General features: G+C 37.8%; 1 protein-coding gene across 2 annotated transcripts; it reads left to right on the top strand.

Moving 5' to 3' along the window:
* Nucleotides 1-8,531: 8,531 nt before the first annotated feature.
* Nucleotides 8,532-25,432, top strand: calcrlb (calcitonin receptor-like b). 2 transcript variants are annotated; one of them, XR_013818341.1, is made up of 14 exons: nucleotides 8,532-8,620; nucleotides 13,996-14,077; nucleotides 14,629-14,776; nucleotides 16,561-16,674; nucleotides 16,769-16,881; nucleotides 17,740-17,831; nucleotides 17,925-18,051; nucleotides 18,161-18,314; nucleotides 18,432-18,492; nucleotides 20,168-20,234; nucleotides 20,915-21,133; nucleotides 22,305-22,346; nucleotides 22,471-23,030; nucleotides 24,668-25,432. XR_013818341.1 is itself a non-coding variant. In XM_079841403.1 (13 exons), exons 2-13 carry the CDS (start codon nucleotides 14,027-14,029, stop codon nucleotides 22,687-22,689), a joined length of 1,407 nt encoding a protein of 468 aa, XP_079697529.1. In that variant the 5' UTR covers nucleotides 8,532-8,620; nucleotides 13,996-14,026; the 3' UTR covers nucleotides 22,690-23,559. The 2 variants fall into 2 exon arrangements, 1 of the variants encoding a protein (XP_079697529.1); XM_079841403.1 differs by lacking the exon at nucleotides 24,668-25,432 and having other exon boundaries at nucleotides 22,471-23,559.
* Nucleotides 25,433-25,812: the final 380 nt, after the last annotated feature.

The raw sequence follows: 25,812 nt of genomic DNA, 5'->3' as shown, positions 1-25,812 counted from the left end.
GGTGCCTGGACCCCTTACGGTTGTGTAGGTGTGCACAAGAACGCAAGAAGCCTCAGGCATTAGCCTGTGATGTCGACTCAAGGACATGAGAGCCCAGAGTGGCATGAGCATCCAAGCTATAAAGTCTTAAGAATGTGTGCGGAGAGGACCAACCTGCCGCATCACAAACACTTTGTAAGGGAGCACCCCTTGCTAACGCAGTAGAAGAAGCGACTCCCCTGGTGGAGTGAGCCCTTAATCCTATAGGCGAAGCTTGACCGCGCACCTCATAGGCAAGAGCAGTAGCATCCCTGACCCAATGTGACATTGTTTGATGGTGGCAGAACCTCTGTTACGGCCCCCATGGCAAACAAACAGTTGCTCTGACTTACGCCACTGGCTAGTGCGGTGGACGTAGGCCTGAAGAGCATGGACTGGACACAGTCTATGAAGTTTCTCCTGATCCGGCGTTGTGAACGGCAGAGGGCAGAAGGTTTCAAGAGTGACAGGATGTACAGTCGACAAAGGAACCTTAGGCAGGTAGTCAGGGCGGGGATGCAAAATCACTTTCACCAAACCTGGGGCAAAGTCTAAGCAGGATGGCGATATTGACAGAGCCTGCATGTCCCCAATTCTTCAGAGAAGTTATAGCCATAAGAAAAACCATCTTTAGAGTCAGAAGTTCGTCATACGCTGATTCTAGAGGTTCAAAGGGGGTCTCAACCAGACCCTCGAGGGCTAAAACTAAGTCCCATGAAGGGATCTTGGCTCTTAATGGAGGCCACAACTGCCTGGCACAACAAAGTGAGCAGGCAGAAGATGCCTCCCAAGCGGCACCCCATCCACCAGGGCGTGGCAAGCCAAAAGAGCGGCCACATAAACCCTGAGAGTGGAGGGGCAAGCTAATGTTTCAAAGGGGGTCTCAACCAGACCCTCGAAGACTAAAGCTAAGTCCCATGAAGGGATCTTGGTTCTAACAGGTGGCCTCAACCGCCTACCCCACGAATGAAGCGAGCGAGTAGAGGACACCCGAGCGGCACCCCATCCACCAAGGCGTGGCAAACCGAAAGAGCGGCCACATGAACCCTGAGAGTGGAGGGGCAGGTGCCTGATGACAACTTTTCTTGCAGAAAATCCAGAACTGAAGTTACCTGGCAGTTGACTGAATCTACATTGTGTCGTACACCACCTTTCAAAGACACCCCATTTATTAGCATAAACTTCCGAGTGGAGGAAGCTCTAGCACTTAGAATGGTCTCAATAACTGCAGGCGAAAGCCCCGTGTCCCTCAGTTGGTGCCCTTCAGGGGCCAAACATGAAGGTTCCACAGGTCGGGCCTGGAATGGAATATCGTGCCCTCTGCCTGAGACAGAAGGTCCCTCCTCGCCGGAATCGCCCAAGGCGAGCCGTTGAGGAGAGACACTATCTCCGAGAACCAAACCCTGTTCGACCAACGCAGCGCTATTGATAAGAAGCAAGACCCTTGTTGGCGAACCCCGGCTAGAACTCCCAGGAGCAGAGCGACTGGAAGGAGGGCATACAGACACATTTTGGGCCATGTATGAACCATCACATCCAGACCCAGCGGGGCTGGGTGACAGAGAGAAGCAGGGACATTGCGCTGTCTGAGAAGAGGCGAAGAGGTCCACTTCCTGTGGTCAGCTCTGTACTGGTGATTATATACAAGATATTTAGCTGTACTGTCCACCCGCACTAGGACATGACAGCCCCTCAATTGGGGGAGAAAGTATTTCAGGGCCAGAAATACAGCCGTCAACTCGAGGCAGTTGATGTGCCAACTGAGTTGATGACCCTCCCATTCCCATTGGGCTGGACGACCACTTAAGGCCGCACCCCAGCCCGTCAGGGAAGCGTCCGTCGTTAGCAACTTGCGACGACAAGGTACGCCTAGAGTGGGACCCAAGGCAAAAACCGGGGTCTGAACCACATAGTTAGTGTACGAAGCCACATGGCGCGCCACTTTATTTGCCTGAGGATTGGCCCTAAGTCCTCTGGCTTTGAGCCACAACTGAAACGGTCTTATGTGCAACAACCCCAAAGGGAAACCCGTGGATGCTGATGCCATTAGACCTAACACTCTGGTGCTGATGATCAGTAAGATCTTGGTCTAGCCTGACTTTGCTCAGGGAATACTGAATGGTCTTGATTCAAGCGGGAAACCATTGTGCCCACCTTGTGACCAAAAACCGAACAAACCCTAGATAAGTCGTTCTCTGGGCAGGAGAAAGAACACTTTTCTTGGTGTTGAGTCTCAACCCTAGAGAAACTAGATGAGCCAACACACTGTGTTGAAGCACCATCTCATGTGATTGTGCTAATTTTAGCAATCGCCTTTGTAATTCAAAATTTGAATGCCCCGGAATCCCAATGGAGCCGGTAATACATCCATACATTTTGTTTATGTGCGGTTACAAGGCTAGCCAAATGGAAGACCCGAAATTGGTAAGCTTTTGCCCCCAAGAGCGAACCTCAGGAACTTCCTGTGTTGTGGCAGACTTTATATGCGAATACATGCGTCCTTCGGATCAATCGTGCCGAATCCAATCACAATGTTGAATATGCGACACGACCGCCTTCACTGTAACATCTTGACCTTGAGTACTTTAACTGCTTCACGGTTTAAGACTCGAAGATCTGAGATTAGACACCCCCCCCCCACCCTACTGGGGACCAGGAAGTAACTGCTGTCACTTGTGACAGTACAAACGCCAACTCCGCCTTCACGGAAGTGGAGACCACGCCGTTCAAACAAGGAGGATGACAAATAAATTAGTTTACTAATTTTTACTGTGCTTAACACCCATGCAGAAACGCCTGGCAGAAGTTCACACGCTGCCTGAGACTCTGAGAGTGACAATTTTAACACTTCCTGTTGAGGGGATGTTAGACGTTCTATGTCCTGGATGATAGCAGGATTTAAACACTGAACGTCTAACATTTCACTGGAAACCACTGCCCCCCCGAATCACCAGAGGCGGCGGGGATGGAGTAGTTTTGAGGATAACGGGGTGGGGCGAGCAAATGTTTGACACGCCCTGTCCCGTGGGGGCAGACTGGGCACCAGACCACCGGACTTCTTATTATTCTTATATAAATCATATACAATATATATTCCATATAAAATAATATATTATATATATATATTCCATATAAAATAATATACAATATATAATTCATATATATAAGCTTTGCCCATGACAGCCGACGTTTATTTTCTACATGGCTTTATGGGGAGGTTTGTCTCTTTAATGAAAATGCAGACCCAGGCGAGAGATAGCTCTTGAGCGTTTCCCACCTGGGGTATTCACATATCCACGCGATTTCGCACCCATGATAGTCGAAAATGTCGACGTCAAGGGTACAAAAACACGTGAAGTAAATGTTTTTTTTTTTTTCTAGACAGAAACCTCAAGCTCACTGCGTTCGGGGATCTCTCATTCACGGTACCAGACTGCCCTGGCCACCGCGCGAACAACCACCTCGATAAATTCCTCGTATGGATTCACTATCATGTGAGGAACGATCGCAGGCGGCTGCTCGAGGTCCGCGGACCCAGAGATTCATCATCATTCCCCGCGCGAGCCGAAGAAACGCCGGAGCGCGCTTCGGGATCACGCGGGGAAACATGCATTTGTTGAGCGAGCAAGCGAAAGGGACGGACCCGTCTCTTGCTCGTCAACAAACCCATTCGAGAGCTCCGAAAACTGGTGCGGACTGAAAGTAGCCCAGACGAGCATAAAGCATTCTAACTGTAAAGGCTTGCAATGCTCGCACTCGTCTGACTCAATGCAGCGACCGCATACTCTTCCCCAAACACACACAGCAATAAACGTGTGCATCCAGTTCTGTTATTTGAAAGAGAACATGGATATACAGCGTTTTACTCTGCTGACTTGTTTCCAACTGATCAGATTTAACTAGAACTCTTTCCACATATGTTTCTTTGTAACAGAGATGAGAAAGAGAGAGAAATCTGCACACTGCCATGTTGAAAACTAACTCCTAACAAAGATCTCGAGTTGAGTCTTGAAAGAGAGAGAGAATTTTTTTTTTTTTTCAGAGACTTTGTAACACACCATAACACAGAGTTGGTCTGAAAACAAAAAGACCTGGTTTGCTCCAGCGGAAGCTCATCTATTTATAGCCTCGTGCAGCAGGTGCGCCTATGACGTCACCGGCCGAGGCTATAAATACCTCCGGGTCAATTTCATTGACGTGTTTTCACACTATTTTCACAGCTGGTTATGTCAAAGACATTCCCATTTGCATAGGCTTATGCAGCATTGAGTGTAGCTTTTGAAAGGGAACAAAGAATTTAAACGTATAGCCACACACTTCATTTCCAAACCAGGATTCAATATTTTATGAATATTGCATTGAAATAAATGACAAGTCATTTACATTTTCATACTTGTCATTTCCACAGTTTCCACGAATGAATTATAATACCTCAATGTTCTAAAAGCCCTCATTAAAGCGCTGACATCCATTTATTCTTCCAGACAGATATAAAGGGCAGATCACAGGGTCAGCGAATGAGCAAAAGTGGTACAAGGACAGTGAAGGCCTGCTGGACCAATGACATTTCAGACTTACAAGTGGATCAGATTAAAAACACACAGTGTCCAGAACATTGCTGCCTGACACCAAGTTAGCTATTTAGGTCATTATTCTATACATGTCAGCGTCTACATTCACAAGCACCAGTTAATTTGAACAGAAAAGCAAGCATACTGAAATTGCGTTCAGAAATCAACAGGTATGTTTGTGATTGGCTACATTACTCAACACTGCAAAACACATTGCAAATAGAAAGCTTTGATGCTCAGAGCGCAAACACAGATATGCAGAAAGATCCTAGAGGTTGTAACATAAGATGTCTGAGCTTCATCACCATAGTTACACACACCCTCAGTCTTTGTCTGGCCTTGTCTGATGCCACAGACTCACTTTGTTAACTAGAAAGTTCCTGAGATACTCTACCAGCCTTGTTACCTTGATCCAGTCATCCAAGTCACCATTAGTAATGGGTGAATCTTTATTTTTATTTGAATATTTAGAAATATAGTCCTGAACATAGCAAATACTGAACCGTACCGAAACCGTGAACCTAAAACCGTGATACAAACTGAACCGTGAGAAAATTTTCAAAGGGTGCCATGACTGAAAAAAGGTTGGGAAACACTGCTATAGAGGACAGGAACGCATAAACCATCACTTCATGAGAATTTACCATTTCATTTGAGAAAACTGTCATTTCATAAAATGAACAGACACTCAAAGGTGTTCACGGCAACCCGTCAAAATAAAAGTTTGGTTTAACGTGAGAAATTTTTCAGAATATATTAGGCTACTGTTGTAGCCTACAGTAGATTTAACTTTGTCTCTATGTAATAATAATTTATCTCAACTAATAATAATAAAAATTATGCCTAGATGGTTGCTTATTTTTCACTTGATCTTTTTTATAAACAATGTTTACTTTTAAACAGCATACAGCCTTTAAATGTTTATGTATTATTTACTTATAATGATTATCATCATAAATAACAAACTTATTGAATTGCATTTAATATACTTAAATAAAAAAAATTAAAATAAAATTGTGGTACCGAAATTGGTACAGATCTGGCACGCATCTCCCTGTATCATTGCGTGATACTTTTGTATAATTTTTGTAAAGTTTTAGCCTGGTTGCTATTCACTGCCATTATATGGATAAGCGCGTACAGGACGTTTTTAAAACTTTCTGCTTTTTTTTTTTGTTAAAGTCTTTGCAGCTAGTGTACTTGAATTTTATTTATCTGCAACAATATGTTATAATTACAGTTTTGCACAATAAATGTTCTCAAAACTACATACAACGTTTCTTTCTTTAAAAAAAAAAAAATACATTCAGCAGTTTGGCTTTCCTTAGGGTCTAACCTGTTCTGAAATGGTTCTTTTATAATTGTTATATCTCTATATATATCTTTATCGCAAGAGGCTGCAATGTATATCGCAATATGGATTTTAGGCCATATCGCCCATCCCTAGTGTGTGCATGTATGTATACCCTGCAAACCTGTAAGACAATTAAGCTCAACGTTAATATCAAGTATTCCAAGTTTATGGACTGATATCCTCAGTTAAACACCTGTTTGAACTGATCAAGCTCTGTTCCCATCATTGTGTCTAAGCCTGTAGGCCTACGTGACACCTGCAGTAGGCCTATGTATACGTAGATATGTATATATGTTACATTTATAATGAGAGAATTGCATCAGTTATGGTATATACATATATATATATATATATATATATATATATATATATATATATATATATATATATATATATATATATATATATATATATATATATATATATATATATATATATATATATATACATGGGTTTCCTGTTTACAAACATTACAGGGTGCGTGCGCATCCTGGAGGCAGAAAGACAGATCGCTGAGCTGGTCCGCTACTGCAACAACCTTAAGTATTGAAGCTTTCCTTATTGTTTGTATATAACTGCTGACTCAATAAAACGTGGTTTTAGTTGGATCTGTTTGTCTGTCTTTAATTTTGCAGTGTTGCTGTGATACATGATGTATGAATGATCATGTTAGGCTAGTAATGTACTAGCCGCATCTACTGGACAGCGCGATTTTTTTATTTACGTGCCACATTTCATGACTGCACATATATACACAAAATACTAAACTGTAAATAAAATATTTGACAATGGATTACGTGGGAAGCCTTTACCTCCGACCGTGCCGATTATAGCTATATATAAAAAAACTTACTCTCAGCAATGGTGAGATCTTGCCAGATCCTTACGCTATACATGACGATCTGTGGATTGTGGATGACAAAAAATGGCCAGCAATTGAATCGCCTGATATATACAATTATCTAATTCAGACACCAAGTGTGTATACTAGAGAAAGTATTAGAGCGTACAAATCCCTCGATGCATAGGCAACTACGTGCGGTCATGTGCAGCTTGTTAAATACTTTGATGCTGCACCGGATTTTTGCGTGTTGAGGTCAGGTGTGCTCCCTAGTCAAAGGCAAGGGATTAAAGCCAAGCCTTATGATGCCTGGGTGTATGTCCACAAGGCCCTTGGGTACATCCTCACGGCTAACTGCAAATGCATGGCAGGGTACGTCTACCTATCAAAATGTACCTGCAATAACAAAAATAATTTTTTGGCAAACGCATGCTTCCCCCTAGGTATGTTAAACATCAGGCACCCAGCACTGGCTCTGTTGGTACAATTAACCACGCAGCAACTCCTTGGCATTTTGACTTACAAACACGCCGCTACCAACCTACAACACGAGAGGTTTCTTCTTTCTGCCTCTCGGGTGCGTGCGCAAGCAGTGATGACGTCGCCGAGAAATCCATGTATTGTGATTGTATATAGATTGTGAACAAGTAGCTTCCTGAGGATTAGGTTGTGTAGGCCTGTCTGTAAATGAATGTTCTTCTCAATAATGCAGCAGGAGACAGTACATTTTTAATTAAATTTGATCACATTTTAATAAGGTGTTTTGTGAATATAAATCACTTTACTTTTACACTTTTAATTTTCGTAGTGGCTGAAGGAACTGTTGAATATTTTATATTTTAGAATACATAATTTCAGTCACTCAGAGCCACTTGTTACACCCTGTGCAAAAAAATGGGTCAGAAATCACCAATGGAAACACTAATAAACAATTATAGACCATATTCAGTGGATGTGAGTGATAGACTTACCGTGTTTTCATTTACATCCCAATTTCCACAACGCATGGAGTTTTTGGTCAACTGAAGTTTCTCGGAAAGATATTTTTGCAGTGTCTCGTCAGCAGAACGAACCAAACACACATTAAATAGGCTAACAGTACAACCCACTGAAGAGACGTAGGCCTGTGTCTAAACAAATATTAGACATACCCGTGTCAATGCCGTGGGCTATTTTTTTTTTTTTTTTTTTTTTTGCCATTTGGTAATATAGTCTAAATTTAACACCAGGAGGCGCTATAATAGTAGTTTATTTCCACAAATCGCATGCTTCAGCTCAATGCAATCAAATCGTGCTACAAACATTAACACAGGTGCTGTAGTGTTGTAAAATGTTTTTTGTTTTATTTATTTACCCTGGCTTTTGTATTTTCTATGATAGATTCTATGTTATAAAATATTTTTAGACTTTTGTTTAAACTAAATTAATTAAATCACAGACATAATTAATTAAATCTCAGACATAATAACCATAATTTATTTTGATGTCTTGATTATTTAATTTACTTATTAATCGTTTTCATCCATTAATTTATTTATCATGTTATTTTATTTTTATTTAGACTTTTTTATGAATATATATGGTATTTTCAGCGGGCAGACTCTGATACATCTCATCTACATTGTAGCCTATCAGCGAAGCTGGCGACGCGACGCGACAAAACTAGAACGCTCCCTCGTTCGCAAATGTAACGGGACACTCAGATGAGCTGATGTCACAGGAAACCCGTTACACACACTCCTTTGGTGCTTCAGGGGCCTCAACTAATCACCGAGCACATCTCCCAGTACACACTACATACTGCCACAGCGGACAACGCAGGACCGATCAAACAAGGTAAGCGCGAGAATTTATTAACACATGTCCACATGTAGATTTACTCTCACGACGCTTATTCCCCTTTCATGGTTTCTAAATTAACTCAATGCGCACTTACGCAAACTTTACAACATCCTGATGTGCCATTGCTCAGAACTGAAATAGAAAACTTATTTAATTTTTTTTTTTTTTTTTACTAATTCAATTCTGGTTCTTATTGTTAGCGTAATGAATCACTTAAAATGACACGGTAGCTGTATTAATTTTCTTGTTATTGAGAAACCTTTAAAGTTTGAAAGGTTCAGTAGCCTACCAGCTTAGACTAAATCACCTTTTCCTAGTAAAGACTGACAGTTTGATAAATGATCTTAATTTTAATAAAATGTTTAAATAGTAGCGTAACACTTTACCATAAGGTCTCATTTGTTAACATTATGTATTAGCTAACTAACATGAACTAACAATGATCAATACATTTGTTGCAGTATTTATTGATCTTTATTAATGTTAGTTAATACAAATCCTACTGTTTATTGTTTGTTCATGTTAGATCACACAGTGCATAAACTAATGTTAACAAATACAACATTTGATTTTAATAGGCTAATGTATTACTAAATGGTCAAATGAACTAAGATGAATAAATGCGGTAGCAGTATTGTTCATTCTTAGTTCATGTTTACTAAAGTAGTTAATTCATGTTAATGAACCCTTATTGTAACATGTTACCCCTACATTAATCAGTGTTCAGAATGATTACATTTGTAATAACTTTTAAACATTATACAACAATAAAACTGTCATTTTACCTTATGCCACTACTATAGTAGTGGCATACTGATATATCGGTTAATCTGCCAAAATAATCAATAACCTATTTGGCCACTTTCAGTGGGGTTCAGTAATTGTGCCAGATTTGATAATTTATAGAATTGGTTGTTTGCCTAGTGTCATTCCAAAATCAAACGACAGCTTTGTCCCTGTGTGTGCTTATTAAAATTGGGCAATTATTTGTATTACAGACCCGGTGACACCCCAAATTCCACCATATGCCATATTTACTTTGATGTCTTTTAATTCTGAATTCTGAATATATTGAACACTTGATTAAAACATAAATGTAAACAAATACTGAGAGCATGAGTTTTAAAGAAGACATGATAGTATAATAACATATTCACTTGACTGTTTAGATGTGCGTTTTGACCATTCTTGACTTACAGTATAGCTGTTACATAAATATAAATGTTTACTGCTTACTCAATTTACATTACATTTTAAGTACATTACATCATTTGTTATCATCATGTTAATGTAGAATGCGCACGCACAAGAAATTCATTTTATGGCAAACCTTTTAAAAAAGGCTTGAGATTGACATTGACATTTCTTTAAAAATGACTTTAGTCAAATTATAATATGAATACAACTTTGTGCTCTGTCACTTTAAGATAAATCCATATAAGTGAAGAGTGGAAAAATTGTGTGTTATATTCATGGGTGTATCCTAAACGGACATGAGTTAAACAAACTGTCATTGTGCTTCCTGATTTAAGGTCTGGAGGGTGGCTTTTTGCGACCAGGCCCAGTAGAGAGAAAGTGACAGAGAGAGAAAGGGAGGGAGGGAATTGAGGGTTTGGGGGTGAGAGAGAGGGGTTTCTGGGAATGTCACATCTATAAACCACTCCTTTAACTTAGCAGGAAGGGCAAAAAGTTATCATGTTTCGGCCCTCTGTTTTTTCACCAAGTGCCAGGGGTCATCCAATCATCAAAAATGTCTAGGAAAACACTTTATTTTCACATTCCTATTAGAATGACATGTGATTTATGCCCACTGCCAGCACCTGAATGGTGCAAGATTTATAGCTGTTTTTCCTCTCTTAAAGTTTCATTAAGTAGTTTTATGGTCTGTTTTTGTATTTCTTTCGTGATGTCAGTCTTTTTAATGTAGATGAATAATGATTTACTGTCAAATCAAAAATCAAGAGAATGTTCAGCCAATTAAAAAATGTTATTGATGAAGGCACACTTAATGGATGCTGTTATTTCATAGTTCCACACAGTCGTCATCCTTTTACAGAACCTCACTATAACTTCTACAATTCCTTCTGAGCTTTGGTTCTCAAAGTATTCAGTGTAGAAAGATAATGCTACTACTCTGATATCTTTGTATATGGGCAGCTGACAAATGATAGAGATATCAAGATTCTAGGTACAAATAAACTGTCCTGTGAATTGACAAATTAATTTTCCACAGAACACTCTTTTTGAAAAAAAAAAAGGTTCCAAAAGGGGGTTTTCGCAGCGATGCCATTGAAAAACCATTTTAGGTTTCCCCAAAAAAACCTTAAAAGAACCTTGTTTTCTTAGTATAAAGAACATTTTAATAATCTAAAGAACCTTTTTCCTCTACAAAGAACCTTTTGTGCAATGCAAAGGTTCCATGGATGTTAAGGAACCTTGATTTTTAAGAGTGCACAAATATTCTATATAGTTCTCAATAAATGTTTATCTGGAATGAGGGATTTTAAAAGGACTGAGAGTGGATCTGTCCAGTCCAGATCACCCAGAAACACTTCAATTCTAAATTCTTAAATGTTACATTGTTTAGACAAATATTTTCTGCAAATAGCAGTGGCACTGAATTGGCTGAACTAGAAACAATTCGACACACTGAAGAATGGTGACCGCGATGTTAGGGTTACAAATGACGCAGCTGACAGTTGCAAATGACTACTGTTTTCAAACTGGTTTCCCGAACGCTGGGCGACTGGACAAAGGTCCGGCCCCAAACTCATGCCATCGCTTGCGCCAACATTATGTTGAGCTGGCTGGGATTTTCAGTATCACAATGTTAACACTCCTCGGTATCTGACACACTGGATATTGCAAGAGAGACATTCATTGAGCTTGGAACTAGAACTTGTGTGGTTTTCTGAATTAAATAAATATACAGACTCTGTAAAATGACAGAGACTTTCCGTCTGAATCAGTAGGTCAGGGGAATTTCGTGAGGTGTCATTTGTCATAACTTCAGCCACAATTAAAAATGTATGACAGCCAATTTTTGCATTTGAGATTAGATTACATCTAACCATTTCATTTTAAACAAAACAAAAAGATGTTTGCTTTAAATGAAATTGTCATCAGACTTCATGTCAAATTGAGTTGCTTGTGTCAAATTGAGTTGGTTAAAACTAAAGTGAAGTTAGATCTGAAAAAACCTCTTAGCATCATTTGCTTAGTTTTTTTTACTGCAGTGTATAATTCATATATGGTGTGGTTAAATTATGGACATCCAAATATTGTTGTATATCATAGGGTGGCTCTCTTTCTCTCTCCCTACTAACCAGAACTCATTTTCTCTTAAAGGCTTAGTTCACCCAAAATTTTCTGTCATTAATTGCTCACCCTCATGTCGTTCCAAACCCGTAAGTCCTTTGTTCATCTTCGGAGCACAAATTAAGATATTTTTGATGAATTCCGAGAGCTTTCTGAGCCCACATAGACTGCAGTGTTATTACCAGTTTCAAGGCCCAGAAAGGTAGTAAAGACATCGTTGAAATAGTCTATGTGACCCCAGTGTTATGAAGCGACGAGAATACTTTTTGTGCGAAACAAAAATAACGACTTTATTCAACAATTTCTTCTCTTCCATGTCAGTTTCCTACGCTGTTCACGTAGCAAACAAAGTGCAGCGCTTCTGGTTTCTACTTCAGAATGCCAGCTCACTATTGCCCGACGCTGAATTCATTAACTAACTGGTTAACGTGAGCACCACGACGCATGTATGTGATGCTGACGCAGGAGCTGGCCAATCAGTGGCCAACACTGAGCCGGCGATCTGACGTAGAACCCGGAAGCGCTGCATTGTGTTTACTACATGAACAGCGTCAGAGACTGACACGGAAGAGATTAAATTGTTGAATAAAGTTATTTTTGTGTGTTTTTTGCGCACAAAAAAAATTCTCGTTGCTTCATAACATTAAGGTTGAATTACTGTAGTCACATGGACTTTTTTAACGATGTCTTTACTTCCTTTCTGGCCCTTGAAAGTGGTAATTACGTAGCTATAGGAGGTTCAGAAAGCTCTTGGATTTCATCAAAAATATCTTAATTTGTATTCTGAAGATGAATAAAGGTCTTACGGGTTTGGTTTGGAACGACACGAGGGTGAGTAATAAATGATAGAATTTTCATTTTTGGTTGAACTAACCCTTTTAATTATGTTGCATCATCTGATCTGTCATATCTGAAACAGAAAACGCATTAATTTAATTTGAAATAAAATGAAAAATAAAACACTATTGTTTATTTATTAGTCCGGAACAGAAAGGGCAGATTAATTCTTCCTCATTTAATGCAGTTTCATCTAATTAAAACAGATAAAGCAAGGTGAACTCTATATACAGTATAATACCTTTTTTAGTATCATGAATTCAAACATTTGTGTTATTACAGTAGTGTGACATAAAAAGAAACAGACATTTCTTCAAAAGTCATGATTATTGCCATTTTGCACCAAGAAATATTTCCTATCCAAATGGAAGTTATAAAAAAAACAAAAAAAACACATGTACGTTAATTCACTTTGTCTGGACTTCTGGGAAGACAAATCCAAATCGATAATTTTCCACATATGAGTCTAGTCATGTGGTTTCGGGTCCCCATCCAAGCAGGAAATGTTTGGAGGCCGAACAAAAGAATCACATGATGTTTCAGCCCCTTGGCCATGGTCATACCGACAGGTATTAATTTAAAAAGGAAATAACAGCAGAATCAAGGCAGATGTTAAAGATGTTTTGGAATGCTCTGATAGTTCCACATGGAACACCATAAAAAGAATAAACCGGGCTTGTGTATAATCAGACTGTAGTCCAGGATGTCATAAAATATTAGCATGTAAAAATAGTCAATTCTTTTTGCAAGCAACTTTATTGTGGCTATAACAGATCTTCCTAAGCTTTGAAGCTGATTTACGATGTTATCTGTATCGAGCGAGCCAAAACAGCCACGGTGAACCATGTAGCCTAATGTATGTTTAATGATGCCGCCCTGCCTTTTGTGGTGATTATCGGCCTCCTGATGGACTGAACTTTCATGGAAAGCAGACTTTGAATCCGCCCTCTTCTCCAACTTAACAACAGTGCTATCACCGCACTCCTGGGAGCGGAATAGTTCGACAGTTCACCTGCCTCTAATGGCTTGTTTTTATGGAATTGACAATTGACCTGACGAAAATAACCAACAGAAATTCTTTTGGGAAATCTCTCATTTTATGTTTTCATTTTGGCTCACCTTCTGCACTCTTTGTTTGGTTAAGACATAACCTAAATCTACTAGCAAAGTGTCTGTTCAACACTGGATGTATAACAATCTCTGTTTGCTTTCAGCTGAATACACAAGGGCCAAAACAGTGGAACCATGTTTGGATGCTGGATTACCTCATTTCTCTTACTGTTGGCAACCTCTGAGGTATTTGCTTGTCAGAAACAATGTCTTAAAAATGTATTTATTGTAAAGCAATTCATTAATCCCCATTAACGCAAAGGGATTGTTCACCCAAAAATGAAAGTTCTGTCATCATTTACTCACCCTCAAACTGTTTTAAACCTGTATGAATTTCTTTATTGTGCTGAACACAAAAGAAGATATTTTGAAGAATGTGGGTAACCAAACAGTTTCTGGTCCCCATTGACTTCCATAGTCCCTGGGGACCAGCAACTGTTTGATTACCAAAATTCTTCAAAATATCTTATTTTGTGTTCAAACAAAAGAAAGAAATTCATAAAGGTTTAAAACAGTTTGAGGGTGAGCAAATGATGACAGAATTTTGGGTGAACTGTCCCTTTAAGTATAACAAAACAAACGTATTAAAGTTAGAAGAGTTTGCAAGAATTAAACGTGCCACATCTATTATGCATTTCAAAGATCATTGATCATTTCCAAGGTTTATGTATCTGCAATTCTCTATTGTTCATCAGCTAATGCCATTGTTTATCTCTCTTCTTTGTATTTTTGAACAGTTTTTTGTGGTGGTCCTCTCAGAGAACAACACTGGAGGAACAGCACAAAAGAATCACCATGAATTGAACTTCGCTCGACACAATATTTTGACTGCCCAGTTTGAATGTTACCAGAAGATTATGAAAGACACTAATCACAAAAGAACAGGTGAGAGGTTCTTATATTCACAAAGATTCTTAACTATGAGCAATGGCTATAAACTATGCTCAGACATGTTGTTTGTTGGATCTAGAACAATATTCAGAATCTCAGATCAGCGTGTGTCTTTCAGTTAAGCCGTTTTAACCTTTAAACAAGACTTTTGAAAGCGTTCATGCTGTTTTTTTCAAGCTGGGCCTTCGTTCATGGGTTTGTTTTTAGTAAAGGTCTGCTAGTCATGGCAGTTGCGGAATTCCACTGAAAAAGGGAGGTTTATATTCTGCCCTCAGTTTCAATTAATCTTTGACTTGGATTCTCGTAAGAACATCAGGGGACAGAAACCGCATGTTGTTTTGTCACTTCATCCTGAAAATTACGGGAAAGCTCTTATGTGGGAAGGATGTTTAAATGGAAACATTCTGTGTATGGTTCACTGCTGCGTATGAGACACAAGTTACTACTGAAGGACGGCAGTTGAAGCTTGACACAAGGGGAGGAGGATGTTCCATGACAGCTATTTGGAATGGAAAGACCTTCCTAAAATATAATGGCAGACAAAGATTTTGTGTGTAAAAAAATAGCACCATTGTTTTTTCGCAATTTAATCACTGGTATTTTATTGTCGTTGTACTAAGCCAAAACCAATGATTAAACTATTATCTGTATTATCTGTTTTACTTTGTGTTTATATAGTTGTGTTCATATAGTTTACAGTGTACATCATTTCTCTACAAAATAGTTTTACCTAAATATTTACAGACAAAAGTAAAAAAAAAATAGGTTGGTCTGCCTCAGCGGTCTAACAGCGCTTGTCACTGTCAGAATGAGTGAGATGGCCAATCAAATCAAAGAAGGCAGGGGTTACTGTTAGAGTGAATTTCAATGCTTTAGTTATAGCAGTGAAAGAGTGCGTCGTAAGATGTAAGTAGCTAAAAATTTCATATTTGATAACTGTTTTACAATAGAAACGGTCAGCAACCAACAGTAATATAAAGTGATGCAAGCTACCTGACATTTATGCAACTTCACCATTTTGAATTGAAAATAGGACATTATTTATGTACTGTAAATCATAACTGAATTTGACGTGACAAGAAACGTTTACATATTAGGCAGACGAAAATAAGAGTGATTGTGTGCATATTTAAAAATAAATTACTTCATAACTACAATAGAGCTGGAACTGTTACCATTTTTATTTATTTTTATTTATTTCCTTGAATCCCTTTTAATCCTATAATATTTTAATTCCTTTAAATAAACCAATCAGACCAATACCCCTCTCCCCCTCCCCACGCAATAAAATAAAAAACTAACTTTGGTCCCCCCCAATGTCTAAGGCATGGTTACGGCCTTGCTGCAAGCTTGTCTGAGAAGAAGAGAACTAAATACTAAGACCCATTCTAAGATATTTATATTAAACAGAAGTTGCGATAGGCGGGACTTGATTTTGATCAATTTGTAGGAATTGATTGGATGGTTGTGGTTTGCTATCGTTGTGATCTCATGTGAGTGACAGATTGTCCCGCCCTCACACCAGCAAACACGTCATCAGAGAAGTGAAGAGATGCAAGAGGGAGAGGAAGCTGTTTTGATTAACAAATACAAGGGAACATGATTTAAAAAATAAAAAAAAATGATGTGGACAGAAAAAATGTATACTGCAATATTCCATAAAAAATAAGAATTGTCAATTTTGATATCAATGGGACTTTACAAGGTCCAAAACCAAGATCACAGGATTAAGATTCCAACTATTCATTTAATAATAACTGCAAATGACTGTATTGCAGATAGTTCTATGTGTAAACGGACCTGGGATGGATGGCTGTGCTGGGAGGATTTGGAAGCAGGAATCACTTCAGCCCAGCACTGTCCAGACTACTATGATGACTTTGACACCTCAGGTGAGTCCCACGCAAGACTTGTATCTTGCAGTTGAATGAAGGTTACTTCTTATACATAAAAAGGCTAACCGATTACCAAATTGTGCTTTATCAGAAATGGCGACGAAGATTTGTACTGATTCAGGCCAATGGTTCATTCACCCAGAGAGTAACAGAACATGGACAAATTACACAGGCTGTACGCACAAGTCTAATGATCACAAAAGGGTGAGTTCTAATTAAGCAATACGCAGGGTCCTGGAGACCCCAGTTGTCCATTCTATCTTTATAATTCACACACTTCTGCTTTATATACTGTACACTACCGGTCAAAAGTTTGGCAAAACTTTTTTAGGCTATTTATTTGATTAAAAAGACAGCAAAAACAGCAATTCTGTGAAATATTATTACAATTTAAAATAATTGTTTCTTATTTTAAGATATTTTAAAATGTCATTTATTCCTGTGATGGCAAAGCAACATTTTCAGCAGCCATTACTCGAATCTGCAACGGCAAAGCGATGTATTTACATACATAATTGCATAATTGGGTGTTTTTGAAAGAAGTCTCTTATGCTTACCAAGGCTGCATTTATTTGATGAAAAACAGTAATATTGTGAAATATTATTACAATGTAAAATAACTGTCATTTTTAAAAATGTATTCCTTTGATGTCAAAGCTGAATTTTCAGCAGCCATTACTCCAATCTTCAATGTCACATGATCCTTCAGAAATCATTCTAATATGCTGATTTGGTGCACAATTTGTATACATTTTATTGATGCTCAATTACTAATAATTTATTATTATTATTATCAAGTTTTTGCTGGTTAATATTTGTGTGTAAATGCAAATGATGTTATCTGTAATACATTTTTTCAGGATAAGAATAAAAAGAAATGTCTCTTGATCACCAAATCAGTATATTAAAATGATTTCTGAAGGATCATGTGACACTGAAGACTGTAGTGATGATGCTGAAAGGTCAGCTATAACTAATAAATATAATAGAAAACCTGGTAGTTTAATTTTGTTTTCTCTGAATGATAAATTTTGTATGCGTATAACAAATTTTTTTTTTTAGAATCCACTTGATCTCTACTATTTGACTTTGATTGGTCATGGATTGTCGCTGATCTCTTTGTTTACTTCTCTGGGGATATTTTTCTATTTTAAGTAAGTCACATGAAAAATCTTATTTCAGTATCATAAAAATCTATCTCTCTTTTCACCCAGTCTAATATAGTTTGCTGTTTTTTTCCCACTCAGGAGCTTAAGTTGCCAAAGGATAACTCTACACAAGAATCTCTTCTTCTCCTTTGTGCTGAACTCCGTTATAACCATAATCGTTTTCACTTGCATTGCAAACAACCAAGGAGTAACCCAAGCCAACCCAGTAAGTGTACAGAATAGTGGGCTTTCACGTCATGCAATATATGACCAGGAATGTGTATAAAGAAAGTGAACAGGGTCATATTAACACATATTGATGTGTTTTCTCCCAGGTGAGCTGTAAAGTGTCCGTGTTCATCCACCATTATCTCATAGGCTGTAACTACTTCTGGATGTTGTGTGAAGGCATCTACCTGCACACTCTCATTGTGGTGGCAGTGTTTGCTGAGAAACAGCAACTCATGTGGTATTACCTTCTAGGATGGGGTACGTTTCTTTAATCAACTTACCAAAATGCACCAAAATGAACTGGATTTCTGTTTGATCAATGTTGCTGCTCCATTAACATTTTCAATCATTTTATTATTTTCAAATGTTTTCCAGGCTTCCCATTAATACCTGCATTTATACATGCAATATCCCGAAGTTATTACTTCAATGACAAGTGAGTTAATAGAAGTTGTAATAAATGTAACATTCCTGCTTAATAATTATGGTTCCATAGTGATTCCATTAAAGGGATAGTTCACCCACAAATGAAAATTCTACCATCATTTACTCACCCTCATGTTGTTCCAAACCTGTATGAATTTCTTTCTTCTGCTGAACACAAAAGAAGATGAAGAATGTCGGAAACCAAACAGTTGATGGGCCCCATTGACTTCCATAGTATTTTTTCCTTCCATCAACTGTTTGGTTACCCATATTCTTCAAAACAGCTTATTTTGTGTTTAGCACAAGAATGATGTAATTTTCATTTTTGGGTGAACTATCCCTTTAACATTTCTTTTGAGCAATCATCCATCCTCCTAATAAGTGGCCGTAGTTATATACTGAGCAACAGTACTATTTTTGATATCACTATTAAAAATTAACCATATTGTTTTGAGAACATAGTTTAATGTAATATATTAATGTTTAATGTTACATATAGAGAACTCTCGTTCTCACCAAGACTGCTTTAATTTGATAAAAACAAAATAGTAATACTGTGACATATTATTACAATATAAAATAACTTAAATGTATCAGTTTTCAAAATCATATTTTAAATGTATTTATTCCTGTGATGGCAAAGCTGAATGTTCAGCATCATTTCACTCATCATTAGTCTTTAGTGTCACATGATCCTTTAGAAATCATTCTAATGTGCTGATGGATGGATTTTTATAACAAAAAAGAAGAAAGCAATACATTTATTCAGCAAGGATGCATTAAATTGATGTAAAAGCGCCAGTAAAGACATTTATAATGTTACAAAAAAGTTTTGGACCCAGTTTATATGAGGTGGCCTTAACTACTATGTACTAAAAATTTTATTAATACTTTGATGTATGTATGTTTTTATATTGTACTTACATTTTAAAAATTACCTACATGTAATTAATTTCTGTAGTTACATTTATAATTACACTGTTACACTTCCCTTACACCTAACCCTTCCCTTAAACTTACTCATACCACCACGCCTGTTACTAACATTACCGTATCCCTCCTCAATATCAGCAAACGTGTTTTGCAATACAATATGAACACAATAAGTACATTGTACTTATTTTTTTTATGCAAGTACATAGTAGCTAAGGCCAACTAATATAAAGTGGGACCAAAGTTTTAAATAAATGCTGCTCTAATCAGCATATTAAGGATTTCTGAAGGATTATGTGACACTGAAGGCACTGAGCCTTGGTGAGCTTTTATTCAACATTTTAAAAAAAAAACATTCTTCCAAATGTTTTACTGATTTCTGTATTTCTTACTTTTTTACCAACTCTTTTGCTTCAGTCATAATAAATTCAGAATGGACATTTAAACCACTGCTAAAAATCGAATGTCTTATTGTGTAGATTTAGTGAATAGCTGTGCAGTAAACACTGTCAGAGTATTGCAGTACGGCGGAACCAAATTTAAAAACGGAATCAGTTCTCAACTTCAAATCCAGTGTCAAAAAATGAACGTCAGATTCATCCCAGCTTCTGTCAGGACACAGGAATACACTGACCAGGCAGAGGCTCTGTAGAACATCTTGTGAAATCATAGCAATGATTTAATCAAGTATTCATGTTTTCATTGGTTCTGCTCTTCGTAAAACTGGACTTTTCTCACACTTTTGTCCACAGCTGTTGGATAAGCTCGAACACTTCTCTGCTCTACATTATTCATGGGCCCATCTGTGCAGCCCTGTTGGTAAGTCTGTTTTCTTTTTACTCTTACGTTCTTTCTTTATTTCGTTTTCTCACACTTTATCTCTCTTGTTTATCTTCTACTCACTCTTGGCAATGTATGTGCATCTGCTTGATCTTGTTTAAAAAAAATCAACTTAAGATCTGGCATTCGACCCTTTTTCTGTGTTCTCTTTGTTGTTTGTATTGGTGTCATATGTGATATTTGATTATGCAGCACATAAAAAAGCATGTAATGGACAAATACTCTGTATCGAATTAATCATGGACTGACTTCAGCTGGAACTGCCAGTTTAAAGCTGATTATATGTAATTATAAACAGTTATTGCTGTTTACAGGGCCATTTAGACATCCAGAATGGTGGTTGATGACGACTATAGGCAACTATTTGGTCCACCAAATATATATCTGAAATATATAACTATAACAGAATCCAAACTTTAGAATTCTGCTTTGAATCCCTGCTAGAATGTATATAGTGTGGCATGTAGTGTATAGTTTTTTATTTAAACCCGTGAATAAATGAAAGTTTTGCATTTTGAAAATGTAAAATACACTAAACATGTGACATACAATTAAGAAGAAATACCTTTATGAGTACCGTGTCTTGGTTTTGGGGTACTGCAAGGTATTTCTTTTTTTCTCTCTTCATAGCTGCTCTTTTCTCTGTTTGTCGTCCTTAGGTTAACCTCTTCTTCCTTTTAAACATTGTGAGAGTGTTGATCACAAAGCTGAAGGTGACCCACCAGGCTGAATCCAGTCTGTACATGAAGGCCGTCAGGGCCACTTTAATCCTGGTACCTCTGCTGGGCATTCAGTATTTATTTGTGCCCTACAAACCCGATGGACGGCTCGTCTCTGAGATATTTATGTACACAATGAACATACTTATGAATTACCAGGTAGGTGTTGTTGACAACAGGCAATGAATCAAACATCAATGTATTAATTCAAAAATAAAAATGCTAATAAATGAATACATTCTCTAATTTACATATTAAAATTATAAAAGTGCTACTAACCCTAAACCAAACCAAACCCTAATCCTAACCCTATAGCAAATACTTGTAGTTACTTAATATTACTCAGTACTTAAATGTATAATTACAGTTTAACAAAGACGCCTTAAAATAAAGCGTAACCCATTATTAACACATGTTGGTTACATTTTATTTTGAGGTGCCCTTGTTACAGTGTAATAATATTAATGAACAACATGTACTTACTATATAATTAGGGTTATGATTAGGGTTTGGTTTAGGGTTAGTTGCTTGTAATTATGCATAGTTTAATGTATATTTAATGTTTTATGCATAATTTTAACTATAGTAAGTACGTGTGTAAAAGGGACACATGTAAAATGAATTGTTACCCAAAATTTGCGACTTGCATTATAATGCATACTTTATTGGCATTAAATCAAACCAGGGGGATTTTTAACTCACTTGGAAAATGGATAAAGAAATGTGCTATCTGTAGGTGCTTTATAAAAATTTACATTTCTAATTTATACATTTTAATAAAAATAAAAAAAGTAAATGTTACATTTAAAATGATGTATCAGATTATAACGTATTGGTACATTTAACAAAATTTTTATACATGAATTAATCTATCTAAATGTATTTGTTTATATGTAAAAAGTTTATTATTTATTGACCTTTTTATTTATGAATTAATACATTCATAATTATTCTGTTCATTTTATATTTAAGTGGCACTCATAGACACACTCTAAAAAAAAAAAGGTTCTATATGGCAACAAAAAGGGTTCTTCGTCGCAATCATAGAGGAACCACTTTTGGTGCTATATAGCACCATATCTTAACATGTTCTGTATATGGTTGCGGTGCTATATAGCACCTTAGTCAAAGAACCTCTGAAGAACTGCTGAAGAACCACCGAAGCACCAAAATTGGTGCCATATAGCACTTAAAAATGTTCTCCCTATGATAACGAGCCAAGAACCATTTTTGGTGCCATAGAACCTTTTTTTTTTTTTAGAGTGCATTTGTTTACGCTAGACAAAAATCTGTGGCTTATGAAATAATTTGTTTTTTTCTTTTCCCACAGGGCCTTTTGGTTGCCACTATATTTTGCTTTTTCAATAGCGAGGTAAGCCGTTTATGTCCCTACAATTTCAATGCATTGTTTTCCTTTGATTAATCTCCACAGGAAGCTCAAAACATAAAGATATTTGTCATTATACTTAATATCTGCCTCTCTTTTGTTTGTTTAGGTGCAAGGTGTGTTGCGAAGGCACTGGAACCAGTACCGCATCCAGTTTGGCAGCACATTTGCAAACACGGACGCCCTGCGCTCCGCATCCTACACGGCCTCCTCCATGACAGAAGTGCATCGATGTTACAGCATCGACAGCCACATGGAGACTCTAAACGGCAAGAGTTTTCACAATCTGGAGACCACCATTCTCAGATCAGACAACCTTTACATGTGAGAAACTCTGTGACTTCTTGGGAGAACAGCCTTCTAGAGAGCTCCACTGACTGAGATGTGTGCCCTACTGGACATATATCTGGACACTTTGGACTGTAGACCCCAAGAAGCCTTTCCGTTTCCCTACACGCTTCAGTGATTTCCAGTTTATGGATGGGAACTGGAGAAAATACTGTATTTTATTTGGAATATTAATGTCACATGGACATTTTCCACTGTGATCCAGTGAAACACTATGGAGAACATCACACATCGTCATCATCGTTCTGATTTCTTTGATTGAAATGGAGAAGTTTGATATTCTATGGGTGAAACTATGAACTGAAGAACATACCTTAAAAGGTCCCATGGCATGAAATTTTCATTTTATGAGGTTTTTCAACATTAATATGAGTTCCCCTAGCCTGAATATTGTCCCCAAGTGGATAGAAATGTTGATCGGTGTAAAACCGAGTTCTGGCTGTCTCTCTCTACCTTTGAGAAAATGACAGGCCAGACTAGCCAATCCTGAAGTCTCCTGGTTTGACGTCCAAGCAGGAACGGTTACCTCCCTTTCCTCCGCCCAGGAAATCTGGCACGCCCATGCAAACGCTCGAGAGATCATTCATTGCTTGTGAACGAGTGAATGCTGGCAGTTTCTCAGTGTTTGGATGTACAAATGAAAACAGAAGTCTTTTTTCAGTTCCTTCTGATCTGTGATCAGTGATTTCTTATGTGTAGCTAATTATTTATTATTCGTGCACACGCTGCGGCTTCTCTCTCCTCCCGACAGAGCGGTGTTTTCGTGTTTTCTATCTTGTGAGTCAGTGTTTTTGTACGTCCGCGTCGCGTCTATCTGTTCTAAAATGTGCATACAGTCGTTTCTGCTTAACATCAGCAGAGCCACATCTTTAGAGATAAACCTCACACACGCCGAAGCTCGGGCTGCACTGACCGCGGTCGGCCTTCAACATCCCCGACCCCCAGTACTGCATCTGGCCCACAGTGGAGGCACCAAACGCGGCGCGAGATTAAGCAGACGGGGGGTAAGCATGAGCATATCCGGGCTAGGCTAGCCAGCTATCCCCACAATAAACTGGATTACATTCGATTAATGCTGTTGTGTCTTTGTTTGCGCTGTGTACTCAATGCGCGTCACTGACTCTTTTCATATGATAGGAAAATATCTAAAAAATAATGCTATTATCAACACTTACTCGTAACTCGTTCATCTCGACAGCTGTAATGGTATACTTTGCATGTGTTACAAAGTTGGTCGAATAATGATGCAGACGGACTCGGTGTGACTGGGACTCGTGTTTATTCAGAACTCTCAGATACAAACACAATAAACTTGCGCTGACAGACAGCGCTCTCACAACTCAGTAGTTACTATAAATAACTTTGTTAGCAATCGCTCCGTCTCCGTGATGTCTGGTTCGCGAACGAATCATTCTTTTGAACCGGTTCTTTTTAGTGAACCGAATCAGTTCACCAAATCGGACTGAATCGTTCTAAACGGTTCGCGTCTCCAGTCAGCGCTGATTTACTAAAGTTACTAACTTTCTGACATGAGTGACAGTCCCTCCGACTAGAAATAGACTAATAACCTGAAGTATATGCTGTAACTACAACAGTTCACTAAACTGAGACGTGCTGAGAACTGATGTGAAGTGAACTCAGGTCCATCCGTCTCTCTGGCAGCAGCTCGTGCCTGCTCGTGCCTCGTAGACCTCGTTAAACCACGCCCCCTCCGCTCATTTCAAATGCAAAGATGTCAGCCAATCACAACAGTGGGCGTTTTTACTGAAGTCTCACAGCAGACACGCCTCTTGTAACAGGGCCTTCAGCCACAGGGCAAACATCAGTATTGAAAAAATGCCTTTTATTTCTAAATTATGACATTTTATGATGTAAAAATCATACTAACAATATAAGTACACCTCAGGAAACATTATAAAATAATAGAAAAATGCCATGCCATGGGACCTTTAATGAAGCTTTATTCTTTATGGCACTGTGTTGATTAATTGAAGGTTCAGCCACCCTGATGCCTTGGATGATGGTTGTCATGTCTATGGATTTATGGATTATTCTAGCTCAAAGAAGAACGGAATAAATAATGGAAGACACAAAATCACTAGGATGAGATTCCAGAAGATACTGATGACCTCGTCTTGCTCTTTTCGTTCATCCTGAACTTCATCTTGTTATCAATTATGAGATTGATTTTATGTGAAATTTTAATCCATGTACAGGGCAATATTGACAATATATTCTATATATGCAAAAAATGTTGTTGTCTCTTAGGAGTTCTGAGTTTGTATATGTGTATATATATAATATTTGATTCAAAAAACCAAAACATGAGTTACTGTCATCAAAATATAGACTCAACATACATTTCCCTGCTAAAAGACTAGCAGATCTTGGATAGATTAGGAACAAACCAGTCTGGACTATATGTTAATTCCTGCTGTCCTTTCAGCAGGGTTATCTTATCCACTTTTGATTCATTTAAATGTCTTTCTTAAACTAATTTATCTGTAGTTCATATAAATCTTGGTGTAGTCCTGTTATTCAAGGGCAAGTTACATTAGCACATGTGGGTTTACAGTTTTTGGAGATCTGCAGATCTACAAACAGATGAGGTCTCTATGTGTCTCTATGTCTGGAACATACAGATGCGCTTTTTTCACTGTTGTGTTTCTTAAAACATTTTATGTGCACATGCTGGATAAATAAACATTCCTATTTTGAGTTTTAAATGCATTTCTACATCTATGTCTTATGCAAGTTTGCATGGTTGTACTTTGTGTATAAGAGTATAGGAAACACTTTACAATAAGGTCCCATTCATTAACATTAGTAATGCATGAGTTAACATGAGCTAAGAGTGAGCAATATATTTTTTACATCATTTATTAATCTTTGTTTATGTTAGGTAATAAAATTACAATTCTTCATTGTTTGTTAGTTAGTTCACAGTGCATAACTATTGTTAACAGATACAATTTTTGATTTTAAATTGTATTAGTAAATGTGAAATGAACATAAACTAATATAACAGATGCTTTAAACCCAGCTAACAGGAAACATTCTCTGAACATTAGCTAACATTCTGGCAAGGTTCTCTCAAAGTTAT

The sequence above is a fragment of the Gobio gobio genome (genome assembly GCF_949357685.1).
Source record: "Gobio gobio genome assembly, chromosome: 17".
Taxonomy (NCBI): Eukaryota; Metazoa; Chordata; class Actinopteri; order Cypriniformes; family Gobionidae; genus Gobio; species Gobio gobio.
This window is presented reverse-complemented; position numbering and strand designations above follow the sequence as displayed.

Coding starts and splice junctions, on each gene's coding strand:
- calcrlb (XM_079841403.1), top strand. CDS start 14,027: ATGTTTGGATGCTGGATTACCTCATTTCTCTTACTGTTGGCAACCTCT. Junction 16,882..17,739: donor AGTCTAATGATCACAAAAGG/GTGAGTTCTAAT, acceptor TTTTTTTTTTAG/AATCCACTTGATCTCTACTA. Junction 20,235..20,914: donor CCATCTGTGCAGCCCTGTTG/GTAAGTCTGTTT, acceptor TGTCGTCCTTAG/GTTAACCTCTTCTTCCTTTT.